At 37.6% G+C, this 15,010-nt stretch overlaps 1 protein-coding gene across 1 annotated transcript in view; it reads left to right on the top strand.

Annotated features, from left to right (window-relative positions):
* Positions 1-15,010, top strand: part of LOC134749024 (organic cation transporter protein-like) — a 49,740-nt gene that overhangs the window by 15,160 nt on the left and 19,570 nt on the right. Inside the window, exons 2-3 of the mRNA XM_063683916.1 lie at positions 3,079-3,286; positions 12,806-13,061. Coding sequence (XP_063539986.1) covers positions 3,079-3,286; positions 12,806-13,061 — 464 coding nt within the window. The remainder of the gene's footprint in view (positions 1-3,078; positions 3,287-12,805; positions 13,062-15,010) is intronic.

Below are 15,010 nucleotides of genomic sequence, written 5' to 3'. Positions count from 1 at the left end.
GTCCATTGATGGTGACTCCGTGGTCCTAAAGGTGACCCTGGTCCAAACAAGGCAACAGTGCGAAAAATCCTTTTCACGTTTTTTCTCCTAGATTACTAAACTGTATTCATTTGTCTGTAAGGTAACGAATAAAGATATACGAGATATTTCAATGGTTCAAAATTATCAAACTTGTTTTAATTTCTTACATGAATTGTGTAAATTATAAGGCAGCGAAATTAAGGGGTCCAATGATAGCAACTTTCCCCTACGCAGGGTTTTAGTTTATGATTTTACTCTTAAAGGATAGGGCTCGTTTAGATGATTTTAGTTACATTTCCGACTATTGAGTGTACATCCAATTCAGCCGACCGATCAAATACCTACCACAATACATTTAAAGCGCATGCGAGTTCTCGCACCGTAAATGAGCCTGAATGAGTACTAGTCACCCTTATAAACAATAAACAATATTCTACTTTTACTTTCCGTAACATTACTCACACTACACTGCTCACAGTGAAATGCCTACACTTAGTACTAGACTTAAAATACTTCGCATATTAAAACCCAATAACTAATACTACTTATTAAATACTTCAACTGTACAGGTACCTAGTTACTTATTCAGAGCAACAGGTAAATAGTACGGTTGGGACCAAAAGTCACTCAGGATTTTAACACATAATTTGTTGAGCTGTCAAATAAAACCGTTATCTAAAATCTGAACTGTCATCTCATTACAAACTGCACCAGGCTTAAATATTTTCTGTTATCATTAGAAAATACCTGCATATCGGATTCGTTAGTGATCGTAATATATTTTTCCCCTCACTAGCTCGGAAAGCCGTCTTTTATCCTTTAAAACAAGCGGGAAAAAACGCATTTTATCCACTAGTGGGGAAAGTAATTTGATCTTGGATGGAGCGTGTTTAAGTAGCTTGACAGATAACAAAACGTAAAACGCTCATAATAATGGTTCGTTCGATATTCATTATCATAAATAAATGGTTTGAGAATTTAATAAAAAATACCAAATTTAGCTTTATTTAATGATTTTAAGTCATAAACCTTAAATTCCATAAGAAACATTTGTTTTTTAAAATGATTTTGAATGTAATTCTGAACGCACAAGTTGAGTCGATGCGATTTCAAAACGCATCGTCAAAAATGTCAACATTGTCAACAAAAAATTTCTCACCGACTCCGACACGTAAAAATACACAACTTCCAGAGTTTTCTGTTATAATATCGTATTATCGTTAAAAAAATGAGTGATTCCAGTGATGAAGATGATCTGACGCCTGTGGATGTTGCACTTTCCTCGCTATAGTGAGGGGAAAAGTTTTGTGTTACACACGGGTGCAAGTGTATTTTACTTCTCGTGTGTTAAAACACTCGCTACGCTCAGGATTCTATTTTAGAACTACTCGCTTCGCTCGTGGTTCAACTATAGAATCCTTTCTCTTACTCGTGTTTCAATTCCACACTCGCGGGTAAAATACAACTTTGCACCCTTGTATAACAAATAACTATAACACAGCTCCTCGCTTCACCAGTTGTCGTACAGTCGAGTTCATAAATATGTGTACATTTCTTCACCTTAATCCATTGCAATAAGGTGAAAAAATTTATACATATTTATGAACTCGACTGTACATGATGTGACTGATATATGGCTCTTTATAATAGGGAGTAAAAATTTTTATTAAATATTTTGATTTGTGTTTTTTAAGTAGTCCGTCCGGCCTTCACCACTGGAGGGCTTCGTCACTTTTTCTCATCTATTACAGTTTTTAATAGGGAGTAAGTTTAAAACTATGAAAACGGATTATGTCGGTATTAAATTTATAATACATCCCGACGTATCGAACCCTTTATAGCGTTCGTGGTCAATGTCGTTTCTTGAGAAACAGCGTATTTTTTCGTTCATAAGTGATTGTGTTCTAAATATTTATTTAGTTACAATAGGTGCAGTGTAATAGTGCACGATCACGGACCTAGTAACCAAGCATATCTTGATTACCTAATTACATTCTAAAGGCACATAAATTGTAAGTTTTACAATATTTAAGTAATTTAAGAAAGTGCTTTACACACGTGTAACTGCATCGGAGGGCTAATCTCGTGCCTGTTTTGTTACAGGTGTCTTGTTTCATATAAAAAATATCGTCGTCCCTGGTACCTGCTTTTAATTTGCAACATCCTGATGAGTGAGGCTCCATCCCATCTGCCCCCTCACAAATATTGCTACAAAATACAGCAAATTCTAACAGACTGTACCATAACCTGTTTTTAAGGCGCCACTGGATCTTACCCTATCCTGTCATTAACTTTTACTAAAAGACCGGATACATGGAACACAGTGATTATGTCCATGCGGCCCATAAGTTGCTTATTGACTATAAATAACTTGAGGCTGAGGTGTCTGAAGGCCTACCGCGAACACCGAAGTTCACAAAAAACAACATGAAAATCCGTTTAGTAGTCTTAGAGTTTATCGCGAACATACATACACACAAACAGACAGACGCGGCGGGGGACTTTTTTTTATAAGGTGTAGTGATGAGAATTTAATGAAGGCTACAACTGTATAATGGTACATCCGTTATCAGATATCCATTACAGATTGTTTACATAAAATAATACATATATTAAGTTATTAGAAAGAAAGAAAGAAAATAAATTTATTTAGGACGCTTACAGTATTGCTTAAATGTAATACACTTTTATTAATATAAAACATAAACGTCACTGAAAAGGTCTCCCCTCAGCTTGATGTCAAGTTACCTTTCAGGTATCTTGACGCTGGTCTTCCGTGGAGACCTGTCCAAGCGATCGCGTCAGCACGTAAACTTAACTAACATTAGTACAACCTAACTAAGACAACGCTCGAAATTTCTGGAACAGTCTTTAAAATTTAGTTCTGTTTTCATGTCCAGGCCATCTGACGCTTGGAAAACCTCGGAAACCGCAGAAAAAAGTGTCATACAATAGAAATTCGATTCTTACTCCAAATCTACGCATTCTATTAATATAAAGAGAAATTTATGTAGCTACTCAGTCATATTATTAAAATTCTTTTTTTTTTTGTTACAGATGTGCAGTCCCTGAATGCGTTGACAACCCTGACGCGTTGAACTACACCATACCGCGCCTCGAAGACGGCGGCTTCGCGAAGTGCCTCCGCTATGGCACCTTCAGTAACTCGACCAACAGCTCCTGCTCCGCTGATGCCTTCGATACTTCCGTCGAGCTTGAGTGCGACGAGTATGTCTATTTGGAGCAACATTCTATTGTTAAAGAAGTAAGTATGATAGTACCTATTATTCAACATCAGTGGATATTAAAATGTGCAGTCGCTGATGAATGCTGCCGTGCCTTGAAGACGGCGGCTTCGCGAAGTGCCTCCGCTATGGCACCTTTAATAACTCCAGCAACAGCTCGTGCTCCGCTGATGCCTTCGATACTTCGAGCCTTCAAGTTTGAGTGCGACGCGTTACATGTGCGTGGTAGAGTGCAAAGAAGTAAGTATAGTATAGTAAATTACTATGTTTAATGTCCCCAGTGAAAACGACAGCATGCCAACGAAACCGAATTAATAAATCGAGTATATTATTTTGCAACTTTGGGCCTGGCAAAAGAGTGTCATTAAGACACTTTCCGTGACCATCCTTGGCGCTTGCGTCATACACGGTCCTCAAAGGGGTGGAAACCGAATCAGGGCGTAAAATTCCGTGGTGGGGTATGTGTTAAATGGGACCTTCACACGACGAAGGGGCCTTGACCTCCTCCATATGACCGCTATCCAAAATAGTTATTAGTTATTAAATAGCAATGAATATTAAAATGTGCAGTCCCTGATTGTGTTGATAACCAAATTACCAATACTAATTTTACAAAATAGTAATTTCTAAACCTTAAATTTGACTTTTTTTAATAATATAGGAGGCAAAGGAACAGACGAATTGTCTGATGGTACACGATTACCGTCGCCCATGGACACCCGCAACACCAGAGGGGTTGTGTGTTGCCGGCAAAATTGCGTTCCGACTTTACCTATCATCATTGCTTTACTAATATTACCGCGACCGAGAATATCTAATCAATATCATATTTAAAATCTGAACAGTCCTCTCCACATGTCTTATGTAAGAAAGTCTGCTACAGGAATCACGTGTGTCTAACTAAAAATATTATGCCTTACCGGAATTTCTAACTTATTACCTATACATGAGCATGATGTTGTGTTTCATATTACCTGAATCATCTATTGTTGGATACTGGACTTTATATTGTAGAGTTTCATTGTATATGTACCGTAATTTCCTGATTGGATAGAGTATTTTAAAAGCACGAGGGCAGAATAATAGTTAAATAGGATGAGGATGTTAAGGCGTATGTGTATCAGACTTTCTAGGCTGCATCTAAGAGCGTATGTGTAAATCTCATCTCTCTCATCTCTGGAACCAATAAGATCATATATATGCGATTGTTTTGTATTATTTAGTATCGTCTACATAATTATATGATTGATATTGTACCAACGGGCTGCCCAAGGTTATTGAGGAAATTAGTCGCCTTAACAATAATATATTTTCGCCTCGCTCGCCTGAGTCTTCTAATCGTTTTCATAGCTAATGATCCACCATTTTGTTATTATGACAGGAAAAATGACACTTGCGTTATTGTCAACCTCAACAGTAAATTTAAACAAAATTGCTGGTTTTTCCACTGTTTTGTAAAAAAGAGTATTTTTTGTTAAGTTTCAATGACTCGATAGAAAAACCGGCACAATGGCGTTAATTTTGTAAAAAAAAATGATTTTTGATAGATACGCAGTTCAAAATTATTATTTTTCGTTAAATTCTATACTTATCCCTGAATGCCGGCGAAATATAATTTTATTCATTAAGATATTTCCGATCGAAGCTAGAGGAAGAAGAAAAGCACGAGCAACAACTAAAACAACAACTAAAAAGAAAAGCAAAAAATGTCTTACAGGGACCTAAAGAAGTTAGCCGAGCACCGCGAAAACTGGCGTCTGACAAGAGCCAGGCCCTTAAATTATGATGATACATAATATACATATAATCGCGCCTATTTCCCGGAGGGGTAGGCAGAGACCACGGATTTCCACTTGCTACGATCCTGAATTCCTGACATACACGCTCACCGGTTTAGGGTGCTGTTGACCTGGTATTTCTTCAGGATTTTCTCGATCTGATCAGACCCCTTCCAACTCCCGCTTCTACTTCTCCCCTATACACTCTCTTTGTTAGCCCTCTTTCATTCATTCTTTCCACGTGTCCAAACCATATCAACATACCTTTCTCAATTTTTGTCTCTACATCTTCGTTCAGTCCACACTTTTCCCTTATCACACTGTTCCTAATTCTATCTTGTAATCTCCCACCACACACACTTCAGCATGCATGGAGCAAAGCATGAAGATTGTTTTATTTACCATAGACATGTTAATGATTCTAAAGTTTCCTTAACTTTTTGTGAGTTTCTAGACATAACAAAAGGTTTCTTTTGTATTTATTTTCTCGGGTTATTAAATTTAAAAATAAAAACCGGTGGTGATTAGCATCGAATGTTCACGAATAAAACCAATTATTTATAATCCAAACATAAGGGTTTGGATTATAAACCCAACGACGACAAGTCGAAACACGACACAGCGAAAATATTAAAAACGCATATTAATTGTCTTGTTATTCTCCATACAAACCTGAGATAGATAGATGAGACATGAGACCAATGCTGAGATAAAACACTGATTTAAACTTTCACGATTTTTACTCATTATTATTTACAACGACGACGAAGTTAATAAACAAGACCAAGTGCGGGTAGTTCGAAAAACTCGCGCGCCTAGAAGATGTTGATGTCAACTTTAGCCAGTCTTCTCCGAGACCACGGGGACAACGCCGTCCTCGAAACGTCGGAGGTAAATTTAAAACTATTTTACGCGATTAAGTCCCGTCGTTGTAAATAATAATGCTGAGATACATGAAATATACCTATTTGTTGGTATTAGCGCAAATAGCTCCCATCTCTAATGGCGTCGTTAGAGAAGAACAGATAAATGAGGTGACATGGCAAAATGTGAACTGCATGATTTTTCGGTCAACGCAAATAGCGAATAGGCACCCATAGCCGATAGGCACCCACCACCTACCAGTCGCGCTCAAAAATAATATAGGAATACTAAGAACAGCGCAACACAACCATCTAAGCAAATATGGCCAAGTGTAACGTCGATTTAATATTTGAGTTTTAATAAAATACCTATCTTTTCGCTCGTTGTGACATCATGATTGCATAATTTTGTTTGATTACTTTACCTCTTTGCTTGCTAATGTTTATTTTTCTTTAATTTGCTTACGAATTATCCTGTTGACGAATAAGCGTGGACGCTATCTATTAATAATTGCGTGAGGTAGGCACCCGCTTATTGCAGCATGCTTAGCTACAGAATCCAGGCAAGTCTGTACCTACCACAACTACCAATATTATGACGGTACAAGAAAGTCTAAGCGATATAACGAGTGCATCATCAAACATTAATGATAGTTCTTCTCGTATGGTTACTAGATACTCTAAACATTCCTAATTGCATAAGTACAACGATGCGTCCTTTCTGACTACCTCGACTCAAGTAAACGAGCCCGTAGTACTTTGTCCTTCTCCGTGCCCCATTTCTTGCTAAAACTATCGTGCTCAGAATCCATATGATCCCAATCTGTACTAGCATGCATCAGCACCATTGGTGCGCGCCAAGCATGGTTGATCGATCCTTATACACGGTCCAGTGATCGCAATATTTTCCTTAATGGCGATATGGAAACAATCTTAATAAGCTAGTTTCCTATATATAAATTTAATTTTTACACAGTAGTCTTCAAATCTTTACGAAAATGTGCGCGTAAAAATTAATTTTAAAATATTTTTTCGCGTTTTCGCATAATAAAGGAGGTGCATTTTTCATAAAGACTCCATAGCAACAAATCGTATTATTATTATTTTTTTATTAGCCCATTGTCGCCTCTTCGAGACCTTGAGTTGTGAGGTTTCAGAGAAGGATTAATAAAAAGATGAAGCATAAAACGGTCTTAGTCTCAAGCCAGTATAAATCGGCATTTAACTTTAAATTTGACAAACCAAAACACCTACCTATAACTTTACTATAGAACCATCCAGTTTGGAAATTTCTGCTATGAAAAAAAAGACTCGAGCAAAGACACGTTAGACACGTCGTCATCGGCTAAAAGTCATTTCCTCCAAATGAGTTAAGGGATTTGCAACTTTTGGTTTTGTTGCCTAAAGTTGCAAATCCTAATGTCCTTGAAATGGAGTTACCAAGTAACGTTTGCGGTTTTAGCCAAAGGTATGATTGGTATGAGTACCTATATCGGGTATGAGCCTTAATTCTGCTGGTCAATACTCAATTTATGATCAAATGCAAATCAAATTGAATGCCAATTGATGCTTTGGCACTAGAACAAGCCAATTCCAATCAAATATAAGTATGATTATATCCACTCGAGAAATAGTTTTAAGATCAAGTTTCCAATGTTTACAATCAACTTGACCGCTATCAATTACCTGTGGCAGGGCAGGTAGAATCGCAGGCAGGAAAAAAATATCTTTGATAATTTTGCATAATTTTGACGCGCTTGCACAATTAGAGTTTTGAAATATCGGGAGCTCACAAATAATACAAAAGGTAATCACGGTCTATATCCCGGTCAATATAAGTCTAGCGCTTGCACAAACCTAGGTTATTATTAGGTGCATATTTTATTCGTGAAAAATATTGCGCATTGGTTAAGATAAATGTGTTTAAGTACCTTAATAAAGTTATTAATTATTGGAATGTCTGACTCAGTACCTAAGTACGTGATCTCTTATCGAAATTGACTATTATGATTTAATGTTCAGGTAAGGTAAATTTTGTGTCATAGTTATACTGAATAGATTCCTTTGTGTAACGAAAGTATCTAATTATAAATCTATATGACAATTCATGGTTTTCTTGTTCTATGTATTTCGATCACATTATGAATCTTGATAGTAGCCGCAGCAGCATTGCCGCAACAGTAATGAATGTCATAGTCAATATGACGTTCGTATGACAACTGCAGCTGCATTACTGTTGCGACACTACTGCTGCGGCCTTGATGCGGTTGCTGTGTCGTATCAGTCAATTTCCTTGACTAAATGAGCGACGGATTCGGAATGTCATAATCGCGGCAGTAATGCGGCGGCGAAAATCACTTATTTTATCACGAAAATTGTCATTTGCAACGCCGCTGCAGTAATATCACAACAATAATGCAGCTGCAGTTGACATGCGAATGTCACCTTTAACAATAAAAATTATCTGAATACATGACCGACTTTCGTTACTACTTCGTTAGGTACTTTAGTTGACTACCTACACAACGGAAACAGTCAAACAGTAGGCAAATAAATTCCTTAATATGCTTTTAATATATATATATATATATATTTTATGTGATATTCAGCAAACGAGCAGACGAGCCGCCTGATGGGAAGCAGTCATCGTCGCCCATTTTCTTCGAACTTGACCTAACTCAAGGTCATATGACTCACGTGCATGCACTTGCATCTACAAACCAATTAATTGCATCGGCTCCACGTGCTATGATTGTGATTTCGCGCAGTTTCGCCGGTCTATTATTTTTACGAGCCAGAAACTGTGCCGATTAAAATGGAATTTCTTTGGCGAATCGATTTGTGTCCTTAATTGAGATTTCTTGAATTGCGTGTTTAAATTATTTTCTTCCATGAAATAGATTTAAAACATTATAGTAGGTCAGGATTTTCCTCGCACTGGTCACAAAAATGCCGCAGACCGTGCGAATGGAAGAACGATTGTCCGACCCTGGACTCCTGGAAGCAAAAGCAGAGGATGCAAGCATGACAATTGATAAGATAAAGAGAAAGAGGTACATAACGTTTACGTACAATCGCCTGATGGTAAGCTATTACTATCGCCCATGGAGCCTGCATGGTTCTTGAGTGGCGACCGCAAACTGGAAAACGCAGCTGGAAAAGACCCACAACAAGATTGTCCGACGATCTGGTTAAGGTCGCAGGGAGCCGATGGATTAGAGCGGCGCAATACTGGTCGTTATGCAGGTCCCTGGGGGAGGCCTATGTCCAGCAGTGGACGTCTTTCGGCTGATATGATAATGATAATGATGATGGACACCTGCTACGAGATAGAGAAAGATCTCTATATCTATCTCCAGCTACACCACCAGACTGCTGCTGACCAGAGCGTTGCCAGACTTTAAGATGAGAGTATGCTCTTTTCATGAATATTTGAAGGTCGTATCAGTCAGATCAGATGTGGACTTAGACTACTTAGAGGTAATTTCATGACACGGGAGCTATCGCGAACATTGAAATTTGGAAATATTATTGGACCTCCTTGGTGACACAGATTAGGATAGATGCACGAGAAATACGATTTTCGAAGTTCCCCTTATTTTAGATCCATGCTATTTACCTCAAGGTAATAGTAGGATCAAGGTAGGTTGAAAGGTTTTTCAATGGCTAAAACCGTTACCAAAATACCATAAAACACCCAAACTACAGTCCAAAAGCTCCCAACTATGGTACAAAATTAAAATATATTTGGTTAGATGTGAATATTATTTGAATGTCGCAGTTCTAGGGCAAAATATTTTTATAAAAGTAAGGTAAAACTCAGGCAAAACCAAAAAGAAGTGAACTTGTGGACGATAGTTGTAGCACTGGACTAAAGTTAGGTTGTTTTACGGCACATTATTGAACGTTCGGGCAATTTTAACTTGTACACTATTTACGAACCAAAACAACTGAGTTTGTACTGAAGTTTAGGCTATGTTTGTATTAATTAAACGAAACTAACGCAGCGTATTACGTAGGCGAACAATACGCGAACGCGAAGCGAAGCGATACGGCGCGGGGCGAATTAATCCTTTGATATTACTATATTTATATTTTTACGATCTCGTTGCCAACGCGAACGCCGTGGGCCTATCGCGCCGCTTCGTTTCGCGTTCGCGAGTTGTTCGCTTACGTAAGACGCTGCGTAAGTCTCAAGATCTCCAGACTTCGCTAATTAACCACCACATTTGCCAACTTCGCTCAAGTTATATAATTAACACGTTAAAGATACGCAGACGTCTTTATTCATGTGTCAAAATGACTAAGAGGTAGATTCTAATGTAACAATTTATTATAGCATCAAACTGGTTTCGACACGACCGTGACCAGCGTCTTGGTGATTGGCGCGGATCACGTGCACGACTCACTTCATTTCGCATGCGCCAATGAGAGTTAGCGACCTTCAAAGGTCGTATCAAAATAAGATCAAAACCATAACAAATTGTTAAATCTAAATAGTAAAAAGTGTTAGTTGCAACAAAATAGCTAAGGATAATTTGTTAAGACTTCGGCGGCGTAACACTATAATAAGACGTATTTATTATGTTAAACCCTATTGCAGTTTTAACCTAATTCTGTATAATGAAATAGATGAAACGTAATTATTATCTTACGTCGTTCAAAGACATCCTTTATTAACCAACCAGAATTATCGTAATAGTTTACTATAGTAGGAAACAATGCGTTTTCGTGCTGTCCGGCTCTGGAATAATTTGCCCATTAATATTAGACGTGCTAAATCACTCCCCATTTTTAAAAACCTATTAAAAGATCATTACTTGTCTATTTCATAATGATCCTGTTGTCCTTTAATTTATTTGTCGTTATTATGGCTTACTTTGTCATTTATATATATATATATGTATACTATATATTTATATTTATATATATATATATATATATATATATATATATATATATATATATTTGTATACAATAATACATGTAGTCTAATTTAACTATATATGTGTAGTATATGTATTATATTATATTTTTATTGTTTTCTTTATTTTGCACCACCCGATAACTACCGTTTCGTTCGCCATCTCTCTATCTGAAGGTTGGCTGGAAGAGATCGCTGTTTAGCGATAAGTCCGCCTGTTGTTACCTACCAATTTATATCTTTTCTCAATGTCTGTATCTTTTTTTTCATGTAGTGTGCACAATAAAGCATTTTATCATTATTATTAATGTTCCCAGATACACAAACTCTTTCACTTGTTCTACGAGTACTCTTTCTTGACCAATCAAAATTCCACAGTTTGTCATATATTCCTCCTTTTCAAATACCATAACTTTCGTCTTACTTACATTTATTTTCATTCCTTTCCTTTCAAAAGATCCATGCATTCTAGTTACCATCTCCTGCAACTCTTCACCCGATGACGCTAGCAATACCAGGTCATCAGCGTAAAGAAGACATTTGACGGGTAGCCCACTCATTCTCAGCCCACATTCATCATTTCTCAAATCATGCAAACTACTGTCCATGAACAGATTAAACAGCCACGGTGACGCTACACATCCCTGCCTAACACCCTTTTCGATGCTAAACCACTCAGTGTACGACCCGTTTACTCTCACACAAGCACTGGAATCCTCATAGAGCGATTTCAGTGCCTGAATGAGACGGCCGCTCAATCCATACACCGACAGTACCGACCAAAGTTCATTCCTCACCACTCTGTCATAAGCCTTTTCCAAATCCACGAAAGCGCAATAGACCTTCTGACCTTTGGCCAAATACTTTTCGGCTATGCATCGCAAGGAAAAGACTTGATCCGTACATCCCATACCCTTTCGGAATCCCGCTTGTGCATCCCATACTTTCTCTCACACTCGGTTTTCGATGAAGGAAAAGATCGTATAAGCAACCGGACTAATTCAATAAAAGTCTATAGTATGTAATAGGTTAGATGTCAGTCGCCTTCTCGAAAATTAGTGCCTGCACCAATTCTTGGCAGCAGCAGGAAATGAGCGATATACTGACTGATGACTGTCAATTTTCTCATGATGACTTTTTTATTAAAATCATATACATAAATTGACTCATATAATTGCTCTTACACATACACTACACACACATACACTATATACCTACTAGTGTTAGTACTAGTTATTTACTCTGTTCGTTCACGCCTTTTTCACCAATCAACATTCATCATTCACCACGGTGGAAAAATAAGCGGGGTTATTTCCTGTACGCAGATTAATGCATAATGTACTTCGTGAGACTGCCTTTATAAATAATTGCCCAATTCGCACAAATTTTAGCAAATTTTGCAATACCTACAGCAAGGCCACCAGTCTACCTAGCTATTTTTTAACTTATTAATTAATTTACTCGTACTTCCTAATTTTCTGTTGGCAAAATTGAATTTGTGCAATTGGCCATATTGAAAACTCCTTAAACCTAATTCATCAGGTTTAACGAGTTTTCAATATGGCCAACTATGTAGTGATCTAGTGATCTACAGTTGAAACTTGTTTACTACTACTATAGCTTCTGTCTGCGACTTTATCTGCATTGAATGGTGATTTCTGTGATTTTGTGAAAGTATCATATGCCCTATCCCAGGAAGGTCCCGGGGCTCAAACTATCTCCATACCAAATTCGTACACGCCTTAGCTGCCACCCTGAAATAGGTACTTTTCCAAAAAGAGAATAGTTTCTATAGTTTGCGTTTAAACGTCTGTAGATTACAGTCAATTTGTTTCGCACATAGAGACTTTTTTTATAACAGTTTTGCTTCCTATAACTATCCGCTACTTTTGATACTGACTATGCCTAGATACAAACATAGTTACTTTTGTGTTTTAATATTAGTAGGGATTTTAACATGATGTTTTGTTCCAGTTTAACCTGGCCTGCCAAGACTGGAAGAGGACCCTAGTTGGCACGGTCCACAACGCAGGGTTCTTCGTGTCCATTCCCCTCACCGGACTAATCTCGGACAAGTTCGGCCGCCGGCTCGCCGTGGTCTTTGCGTGCGTGTCAAATGGCGTCTTCGGGTTGATTCGGGCGCTGTCGGTCAACTATAACATGTTCGTGGTGTTTGAGTTTTTGGAACCAGCTTTCGGGGGTGGGGTTTATACTGCGTGTTTTGTGCTGGGTGAGTTTGTACATAATTTTCTTATATATTAATCGTAGTTTCTATTTATTTAACGAGCTAGCCTAGTCGATAGTGATCCTGCCTATATACCAAGCAGGAGGTCCCGATTTCGGATCCCGGTAAGGACATTTATTTGTGGGTTCATCGCGAATACTTGTTCCTGATATTATCCATATTTAACGATGGCCATATTACAAATAGTCATAATATTAAATTTCGAGGTACTGACACTTCATAAAATATTGCAACATAAATATTATTAGTTATATTACTAATTAGGAGGTCTAAAAATCAATTGATAAAGTTTTTAAGCCGTTTTCATCGTGTTGCATAATTTATATTTTTAAGCAATTAATAAAACCTCGACGAAGCCCCGCTAAACTGATACTACTGATAGTTAAGGATGACTCACGTTAGACCGGGCCGTGTCCGGGCCGGAGCTCCCGGCGCTGCGTTTTCTATGGAAAGCACCACGTGATCACCTGACATGTCATAAAAAAGTAAGCGCCGGAAGCTCCGGCCCGGACACGGCCCGGTCTAACGTGAGTCATCCTTTATAGTCATGACATGAATAATATGGGAAACGATTTTTTACTTTCGAAATTCGAAGCAATATGTTTGTGGGAGTCAACTAGTTCGTTGGAGTCAAAGGGATCCCGTTATTATTAATTAATCAATTAGTTTAAAAGTCGACATATGCGAAACGGTCAGGAATTAATCGACAAGCTATTAAGCAGATTTCATTTTAATGGAATTAGTGATTATATCCAGTCTGACTGCACAATCAATAGTAACACAATCAAAAACCCATCAACCAGTATAATTTTCACAATCAAAATGGTTAGAATATGTAGATTAATCCATACAAGTAGGGGGAGCATCATCCAACGCTGAGCGAAGTAGTGTGCGACTAATCCGAGCGTTTTATTTAAATTTCTATTGGCTGTTTTTTTTTTTAGTGCACCATACCTCTACCTCGCTAAACTATAGTTAATTATTCTCACATAGTCGAATATAACAGCTTCTTATTTATATTAACAATTACTAAAAAGGGGTCACTGTCTATGGAACTAGCTCCATGCATGAATTTATTTTTATTTTTGGATTCATAATTTATATCGTTGGAACACCGGAAATGATAAAAATACTTTTGTAAACCTTAACATTATTTTATTAAAAAATATTTAAAATGTTGAAAATTTTTGAGCGGTTGAAACGCTCATAATTTTTGGCGCGAATTCGACAGAGCGTGATGACGTCACACGTTGGGCGGCCCAACTGACGTTTGCTACTAATGACACTAATCTGTCGAACGCGTGACGTCACGTGGCGTTTCGAGCGTTTCGCGGGCAAATTTTTGTACTTTTTATTTATAATTTTAAGTAATTAAATGGTAATTTAAAAACGGAAATGCATTTGTAACATGATATAACGGTAACAAACATCCGAATAAAACATATTTCGTTCAAATATAAACTTCATGCATGAGGCTAATTGTCTTTATTACGAAGTACCTGTACGTATAGGACGTATCAATCAATTGAATTAAAATCAATAGTCGGCCTTATCTCCGGTTTGTCCGATAATAGCTACTACTTACCACCGTGTTTCTAAATTGGTATGGAATACATTGCTAGGAAGTAATTATTATATTTACATAATATGTTGCGTTATGGTGTGGTTATGGTAGTGGTACGGAGTCCGTTTTATGGGTACCTAAAGGATGCGAACTGGTAACCAAAACAAGACACAGACATATATTAACATGCACGCCGTGTACCTATAAGTGATGATTGTACTTCTTCGACGAAAATCGCTGGTAAAATCTAGCAATTTTGGCACGACCAATTCTGAGCCTATCGTGCACTAGGCTCTTTACTCTATGTAGGAAAATATTGACAAACATCATAATGCAAACAACAATATGACGTAGGTTGTTTTGAAGGCGT

This window comes from Cydia strobilella, chromosome 17 (assembly GCF_947568885.1).
Source record: "Cydia strobilella chromosome 17, ilCydStro3.1, whole genome shotgun sequence".
Taxonomy (NCBI): Eukaryota; Metazoa; Arthropoda; class Insecta; order Lepidoptera; family Tortricidae; genus Cydia; species Cydia strobilella.
Note: the sequence above shows the minus strand (reverse complement) of the source record. Positions and strands in the feature narration are given on the sequence as shown.